The following is a 9,321-nucleotide window of genomic DNA, read 5'->3' as shown; positions in this document are numbered from 1 at the left end:
TGATGCAAAACTCGCAACACCTTTCCACAGCTGTGAATTTATTTTAATATTTTGAACACGAAACGTACTGCTTCAAGAGAAAAAAAAAAGAAAAAGAAGACAAACACAATATCAATATTTTGGAAGATTTTATCGCTGTGTCGGAGTCACAAATATCGCGAATAAAAAATAACTGACGCAATGACACAATGCATACACGAGTAACATTTTTGCATTCATTTATATGATAGGCGAATGATATAGTCCGTTTCTAAAAAAATAACTATGATAAAATCCAATTAGCTGAAACTAAACAAGATGATAAAATACATTTTTATCCTACGCTGTTTGATGAATACCAAGAGTTTCAAAATGCAAATTCAAAGGTACCGATAAATATCTACCTTAATTTGCTTCCGTCGCCATTTGGAACAAATCTGCACATCAAAGGAATGAAGGTCAATTTCATTTTTTTATCTTAATATAGTCAGTGTGTTATTTTATACGCGGCAATGTGACTTTAGTTTTACACATTCTATCTGTAACAAATTATCATATTTTGTGAAAATCTTTGAGATTTGCCGGTAAAGATCTTCCATTGAAATAATCATCACCGTCTCTTGCATTCGCAAATTCGAAGTCAATCCTCCAAAACATCGAATGTATGCTTATGACTGCCGTTCCGATCGCTTCAGCTATTTACGAAACCAGGATGGAGAAAATGTTGCGAATGCATCGAACTACTTCTTTTCATTCGTATCTTCTTGGTCAATCCAACAGACAATTCAACAGTTGAAATATCCGAGGTGGTCCGAATAGAATGAAAATTCTTATGTTTTAATTTTTCTGAAAATTTCTGCGCTGATATCATCCGAGACATGTTATGTCATGCAGAAATAGACGAAGAGCTCTGAATGCGTTACTAAAACAATTTTTAATCAAGGATCTAACTAAGCACAATAAGAATGCGCTCTATATTTGATGACAGCCATTAACCCTGTATTTATCACGCATGTGCAAGGGGCAATAGAAACACACAGGTATCTTTAGAGAAACGTGTACCGCGTTATTGAACGATGCAGGGCTCAAAATAAATAACAATTTCTTAACGTAAGCATAAGAAATTGTAAAAATAATAAACACATGATCTTTCTAATGCTCCCTTCCACATATATATATATTGCACGCACAAATAAATCATCTCTTGGATCATCAACCCCACCCACTCTTTCGTCTTGGAATAGAAATATGTGTCTATTATTATATAATAAATAAGAATACTTTGTATATTTTTATTAACAAATGTTAAAAAATAAAACGTTCAAATTGCCACTCTTACTGTGTGTGCCTGTTTTCTTTCTTTCTTTGTTGGAACATTTTAGGGTAAATAATAACCTTAGGCCTAAGCGTATAGACCATCCGCATCGGATGCGGGAACTCTGGCAAAGTCATACCAAAGAATTAAAAATAAATAGTACTAGCAACTGTCTCTCTTGGCGCTCAGCTTTAATAGTTTATTTTTAGGAATGACTGGCCTGGCGTCAGGATAATGTGACTGGATTGGTCATGATGCTAAATGTCTGCGGCATGATGCTCCTGTGCTAGACATCACTATAAACTTTACTACAGACATCGTAGCGAAAATATTTTCAAAATACGTTAAATCTCTCTCTCTCTCTCTCTCTCTCTCTCTTAAAAAATAATTGCGTTCTATTTAAGAATCCTAGTTACTCCTAAATCCTTAAAATTGTTTTTTTTTTCGTTTTCTTTTTTCCTTTGGTTAAAATTTGAATATTTATGATTAAAGACATACAGATATACGTACTAACATATATGCACGCAGATAGATAGATAATATGAGAGAGAGAGAGAGAGAGAGAGAGAGAGAGATGGATGGATGGATGGATGGATGGATAGACAATCTAACCTTTTTACCTGGACAGATATTGTCATTGTCAGTTTTAAAATAGTATCACTAAAATACTCGATTCATCTCGGTGTTTATCGGCTTGATATTAACCTGATAAATCAAAATGAAAATTTATGCGCAAACGTTACTCATCTATCTGTCATGCTCAAACCATATGAAATTATAAATTCGATTTATTTGCCCCGCCGTAGCTTTTAAAATGTTTCCGAAATCCATTTACATTCCGGCTTATCCAAAGTTTTCTTTTTAATTGCATCTAGATACGTTGAAATAAATCACACACAAACGAGAATTTCCTTAAATATATTCTTTTATGTTACTATGGTTTCACAACGTGATTCAAAGACTTGTCTAAACTGAGATTATCCCGAAGACTGTCTCTGTACTGAGCAAAGATTCATGCAGTAACGTGACTTGATCGAAAGTCATATGCTTTCATAACTAGGGGAAAGGAAACGGTTAGTTAATATTAAGTACGTAGATGTTTCTTCCAGTCTGAAATACAGCCCCCTCGCCCCCCCCCCCCCATCCCGTAATTGTTGATAATGTAGATCCCTTTTTATTCAAGATGGAAACACTGCAAAATTCATTTCGTTTCTCTTTTAAGTGTACGTTCTTCGGCAAGTCCATATAGAGGAACCGTAAAAGGATGAGTGATTGGTGTTGTAAGTTTTCCATATTATCCTAGACTGGTTTCAAGGTTATTAACAAAAGCAACGACTTTATCAAATAGTGCCAGGAATGTACAAAGCGGGTTTCAAACAGCTAAAATGTTGTACGATTAGAAGTGTGTTGTAAAAGAGTAACTGGTATTAAGTTTGTTGTAAATTAGATTTTTAACTAACCAATCGCCAAAGCAAACATAGCCAACCACTATTCTTAAGCACAACACTTCATACAAAATCAACGTAGTTGATGCTATCGCTTAATCAGTGAGCATTGTTGTTAATTTTTGAGTGCCGACTGAAACGATAGTGAAATTTTTGGACAGTTGTTACGTTATAACGATGTTACCGTTTACATGTTATACATTGGCGGCCAGATATGTGACGGAAATTATTCCTGAAACTCAGTCAAGCTGATAATGTATTTGTAAAGCACGCGATGCTCTTTGCCAACAACAGTATTGGTCGATGGTCCTTAGGTATCGGAGTCTGTTAGGATTTGAGTGACATGCAACCATGAAACGATCACATGTGCTCGACGCGAGCTTGATGTTGAGGAGAAGAAAAAAACAATAATCTAAAGGAAAAAAATCATACAGAGTGACAAAATTACCATAGATTACCCCCATAACCCGTTTTGACAAGATACCCTCACTATCATAATATATAAGAGAGAAGGTACGGAACTTCCAAATACTTCGATCTACCCATGACCATCGATTTCCTTCTGCTATTTCCGTTCTTAAAGGCGCACGACCAAACTTCATGGCTTGTTTTAGTCCTGAAATATTTTTCTATTAATCAAGCCATTATTGGCTTTTCTGTGTTATACCAAACTGAAGTTACGGACTCGGAAACGTGCGATTTTCGCGAATTGCTACTCTAAGACAAGTCTGAGCTCTTGTGATAATAAGTGTAATCTTTTGAGCCAATCATATTTCGGCGTTGTCGTGTGTGCCGCATAGTTTACCTATTTTGAAAATAGAGTCCTATGTATACAATGTATGTGCAGTGAAGAAAACAATGTTTAATTATTGCATCGAACAGGATTCCTAAAGTTGAATAGAGTTAATGGTAAGTAAAAACTTACTTTTGCATCTACCACTGTTCTGTAATTCAAGAAGGGATGCACAATAGAGTTTAAAACATGGTACATGTAGCCCTTTTCATCGGTTTTCACACGTGCTTGCACTTGTCCAAAAAGAAAAAATTCGCGAAAATCGCACGTTTCGTGGCAACGATATGTCCATTCAAGGCTTGAGACGAGTTTCAGATATAGCATTAGATGTGGAACATGTGACCTACCCCATCCAATCACCAGTAGATACCACATTCGGATCTTATCGGCCGAATAGGTCCATACTATGATAATATGAAGATAGAGGCCTTCCACAAACATCCAGAAAAAGTTCGTTCCTTGAGAGTATTTGAACAGTGTAACTTCCAGTTTACACAGCCACTGAAACAAAGAAATATGAATGAAGTAACACTGTGAATAGTTACACTGTTCCGTAAAAGCAGTAACATAAATGTCCTAAAATTAATATTGCCTGAAATATATATTTTTCAAGATCTAACGCATTTAAAACGCTTTGAAATCGTTTTATAAATTGTTATATTCAATTGGCGGCAACTACGATACTTTCAGAACGGTAAACATGTAATCCATATACTTTAGTGGCTGACATCACTTCTAAGGAATTATACAAGAATGTCTTACTCCTTTAACTTGTGAGGAATAAACAAAAATGTATGACACCTTTCACCTTTAGGAATTTCCAAGAATGTCGGATCCCATTCACTTGTAAGGAAGTATCCGAGAACAGTCATTTTCACTTGAAAGGAATAAAAAGGAATGTCCAAAACCCTTTCACTTGTAAGTAATTATCTAAGAATGCCTGACGTCTTTCACATTTCAGGAATTATACAAACTTTTTCTTTGTTTTCACTTGTAAGGAATAAACAAGAATGTCTGACCTCTTTCACTTGTAAGAAATAAACAAGAATGTCTGACCCCTTTCACTTGTAAGGAATAATACAAGAATATCTGACCCCTTTCACTTGTAAGGAATAAACAAGAATGTCTGACCCCTTTCACTTGTAAGGAATAAACAAGAATGTCTGACCCCTTTCACTTGTAAGAAATAAACAAGAATGTCTGACCCCTTTCACTTGTAAGAAATAAACAAGAATGTCTGACCCCTTTCACTTGTAAGGAATAATACAAGAATATCTGACCCCTTTCACTTGTAAGAAATAAACAAGAATGTCTGACCCCTTTCACTTGTAAGGAATAAACAAGAATGTCTGACCCCTTTCACTTGTAAGAAATAAACAAGAATGTCTGACCCCTTTCACTTGTAAGAAATAAACAAGAATGTCTGACCCCTTTCACTTGTAAGAAATAAACAAGAATGTCTGACCCCTTTCACTTGTAAGAAATAAACAAGTATGTCTGACCCCTTTCACTTGTAAGAAATAAACAAGAATGTCTGACCCCTTTCACTTATAAGAAATAAACAAGAATGTCTGACCCCTTTCACTTGTAAGAAATAAACAAGAATGTCTGACCCCTTTCACTTGTAAGAAATAAACAAGAATGTCTGACCCCTTTCACTTGTAAGAAATAAACAAGAATGTCTGACCCCTTTCACTTGTAAGAAATAAACAAGTATGTCTGACCCCTTTCACTTGTAAGAAATAAACAATGTCTGACCCCTTTCACTTGTAAGGAATAATACAAGAATGTCTGACCCCTTTCACTTGTAAGAAATAAACAAGAATGTCTGACCCCTTTCACTTGTAAGGAATAAACAAGAATGTCTGACCCCTTTCACTTGTAAGGAATAAACAAGAATGTCTGACCTCTTTCACTTGTAAGAAATAAACAAGAATGTCTGACCTCTTTCACTTGTAAGGAATAATACAAGAATGTCTGACCCCTTTCACTTGTAAGGAATAAACAAGTATGTCTGACCCCTTTCACTTGTAAGAAATAAACAAGAATGTCTGACCCCTTTCACTTGTAAGAAATAAAGAAGAATGTCTGTCTATTTCACTTGTAAGGAATAAATAAGAATGTCTGACTATTTCATTGTAAGGAATTATACCAGACTATCTGACGTTCACCTGTAAGGAATAAACAACAGGAATTCTATCAGAATGTCTGACCTATTAAACTTGTCAAGAATTATTCCAGAATGCCCGATCGATTTCACTTGAAAGGAAGTATCCAATAATGTTTGTCCCATTTCACTTCTCAGGAATTATCCAAGAATAGTTGTCCCATTTCAATTAAAATGAATTAACCAACATGGCTGACTACTTTGACTTTTGACGAACAAACAGGATAGTCTTATCCCATTGACTTAAAAGGAATTATCCAAGAATGTCTTCTATTACCCTTGTATGGAATTATTAAAGAATGCCCGACTCCTTTCGCTTGAAAGGAATTATCCATGAATGTCTGACTCATTTTGCTTGTGAGGAACAATCAAGAATTTCTAACCCATCTCACATGTGGGGAATTAGACAAAAATGTCGAAAATATTACCCTTGTAGGGAATTATTAAAGAATGTCTTACTCCTTTCACTTTTAAGGAATTATAAAAAATTGTCTGACACCTTTCTCTTGTAAGGAATTATACAAGAATGTCTAACCCCTTTCACTTGTAAGTAATACAAATATTAACTCGTTTTGTCCGATGGATATACTGCACTCCCAAGGTCGTGCAGTATTCCATCAAAAAAAACTCGTTCATATTTTCCCATACAAATGCAGTAACCTATAATTATTGAATGTGTATTTTAGTCTCGAACATCATGATGCGTCAATGGTCTATAGTGTGACGATGTGCTAAGTCTTTTGATATATAACAATAATATAACCCAAAATGTTCTTGACTGAATTCACTATAATTCCAAAACAGTGTTTTAGTCCAAGAATATTTTTGAGCACTTTGTAATTCCAGTGAATAATGGATTTAATAATTTAATTCCATCCAAATTAAAATCTAAACCCAACAACAAAACCGATTCTGATTCAGATGGTACGGGAAGAGTGAATAATCTGAATGTAAATAAGATTATATGCCCTCCCCCTCCCACGACCTGGGTCGCAATAATTATTTCCTGGAAATTACTCTGTCAACAAATATAAAATTTCCATTATGGACGTTTCTGGTGTCAGAATTAAGACTGCATCTTTTAACTCGGATTGAAGTAAACAAATTTACTGATAATAATAATAATATGAATATTTAATTTATTAACATTTGTCATGTATTGTGTTATTTACGAAATGTATGTCAGTGGTCAGGTACATCATTCACTTGATTTTGGCCAAGGTAAAGTACAAAATAAAGATAAACATAACAACATATAACCATTAAGAAAGCCAAAAGATAATACGTATTAAATATACATGACAATAGAATGGGTTTAAGCTTGTAGGCATCTCAAATTGTAAATGGCGTCACGCTTTGTGAACTCACTCTTTATTTGGTGAAAGTTAATGATTACATAATTAAAATCCAAATTTATTTAATTTCCTTAATCCTAGATAGTGCCATACCAGATGATCGCTGTCCCTGATCGGGATCAGGGAATGCTTCATTATGATCCAGATCACGTTCATCAGGATGAAGGTCACGATCAGGTGACAGTGAATTATATTGCGTAGACATCGAAGGCTTCTGAAAATGAGTGACGCGTAATATCATTGCCTGAATAAACTCAACTTTCTCAACAAAACAAAGTATAAAACAATCGGCCAAAGAAGATAATAAAATTTCGAAACGTGAACAAAACAACAGCGAATTGCAGCTATGCATTAGACTTCAAGACACACAAGTTTATAAATACTTTCTAAGTTTCTTTATTACCTTAACCGGAAAAGACGGAATTTTGCTGAATTTATATAATCGCATTCCTTTCTCTCTTTTCCCTGTTCAAGCCTAATGCAAACAACACAATGAAACTTGTCGGTAATATTACCAAATAAAGTACCTCTCAAATAATGCTAAAAAGCCTTGTGCCAAATAAAGTACCTCTCAAATAATGCTAAAAAGCCTTGTGCCAAATAAAGTACGTCTCAAATAATGCTAAAAAGCCTTGTGCCAAATAAAGTACGTCTCAAATAATGCTAAAAAGCCTTGTGCTAAATACAATACGTCTCAAATAATGCTAAAAAGCCTTGTGCCAAATAAAGTACCTCTCAAATAATGCTAAAAAGCCTTGTGCCAAATAAAGTACGTCTCAAATAATGCTAAAAAGCCTTGTGCCAAATAAAGTACGTCTCAAATAATGCTAAAGGCCTTGTGCTAAATACAATACGTCTCAAATAATGCTAAAAAGCCTTGTGCTAAATACAATACGTCTCAAATAATGCTTAAAAGCTTTGTACCAAATAAAGTACCTCTCAAATAATGCTAAAAAGCCTTGTGCCAAATAAAGTACGTCTCAAATAATACTAAAAAGTCTTGTGCTAAATACAATACGTCTCAAATAATGCTTAAAAGCCTTGTGCTAAATACAATACGTCTCAAATAATGCTTAAAAGCTTTGTAACAAATAAAGTACCTCTCAAATAATGCTAAAAAGCCTTGTGCCAAATAAAGTACGTCTCAAATAATGCTAAAAAGCCTTGTGCCAAATAAAGTACGTCTCAAATAATGCTAAAAAGCCTTGTGCCAAATAAAGTACGTCTCAAATAATGCTAAAAAGCCTTGTGCTAAATACAATACGTCTCAAATAATGCTAAAAAGCCTTGTGCTAAATACAATACGTCTCAAATAATGCTTAAAAGCCTTGTGCCAAATAAAGTACCTCTCAAATAATGCTAAAAAGCCTTGTGCCAAATAAAGTACCTCTCAAATAATGCTAAAAAGCCTTGTGCCAAATAAAGAACGTCTTAAATAATTCTAAATCGCCCTGTACCAAAAATGTACCTTTTAAATAATGCTAGAATGCCTTGTCCCAAAACAAATACGTCTAAAATAATGCCTGAATGTCTTGTGTCAAATAAAATACGTCTCAAACAAGTGACGTGAAGCATTGTGCCAAATAAAGTACGTGCAAATAATAATGCTAAAAAGCCTTGTGATAATTAAGTACGTCTCAAATAATGCTAAAAAGCCTTGTGCCAAATAAAGTACGTCCAAATAATAATGCTAAAAAGCCTTGTGATAATTAAGTACGTCTCAAATAATGCTAAAAAGCCTTGTGATAATTAAGTACGTCTCAAATAATGCTAAAAAGCCTTGTGCCAAATAAAGTACGTCTCAAATAATGCTAAAAAGCCTTGTGCCAAATAAAGTACGTCTCAAATAATGCTAAAAAGCCTTGTGCCAAATAAAGTACGTCTCAAATTATGCTAAAAAGCCTTGTGCCAAATAAAGTACGTCTCAAATAATGCTAAGAAGCCTTGTGCCAAATAAAGTACGTCTCAAATAATGTTAAATAAACCTTGTGCCAAATAAATTACGTCTCAAATAATGCTAAAAATACCTTGTGCCGAAAAAGTATGTCTTAAATAATTCAAGAATGCCTTGTGTCATGTAAAATACGTCTTAAATAATGATAGAATGTCTATTGCCAGATAAATACGTCTAAAAAATGCTAAAAAGCCTTTTACTAAATAAAGAACGTCTATTATATTATGCTAAAAATCCTTTTGCCAAATCAAACAAGTCTCAAATAATGCTAGAATGCCTTGTGTAAGATAACATACGTCTGAAAATGCTAAAA

The 9,321-nt window shown here is 34.2% G+C and overlaps 1 protein-coding gene across 1 annotated transcript in view; it reads right to left on the bottom strand.

The window, feature by feature from the left end:
- LOC149781016 (corticotropin-releasing hormone receptor 2-like) overlaps positions 1-9,321 on the bottom strand; it is a 394,305-nt gene that overhangs the window by 45,752 nt on the left and 339,232 nt on the right. The window contains exons 6-7 of the mRNA XM_089938139.1: positions 7,148-7,268; positions 3,880-4,033 (exon numbers count right to left, since the gene is read on the bottom strand). Coding sequence (XP_089794265.1) covers positions 3,880-4,033; positions 7,148-7,268 — 275 coding nt within the window. The remainder of the gene's footprint in view (positions 1-3,879; positions 4,034-7,147; positions 7,269-9,321) is intronic.

Source organism: Sinohyriopsis cumingii, chromosome 16 (assembly GCF_028554795.1).
Source record: "Sinohyriopsis cumingii isolate HCF-2022 chromosome 16, ASM2855479v2, whole genome shotgun sequence".
In the NCBI taxonomy this organism is placed as follows: Eukaryota; Metazoa; Mollusca; class Bivalvia; order Unionida; family Unionidae; genus Sinohyriopsis; species Sinohyriopsis cumingii.
Note: the sequence above shows the minus strand (reverse complement) of the source record. Positions and strands in the feature narration are given on the sequence as shown.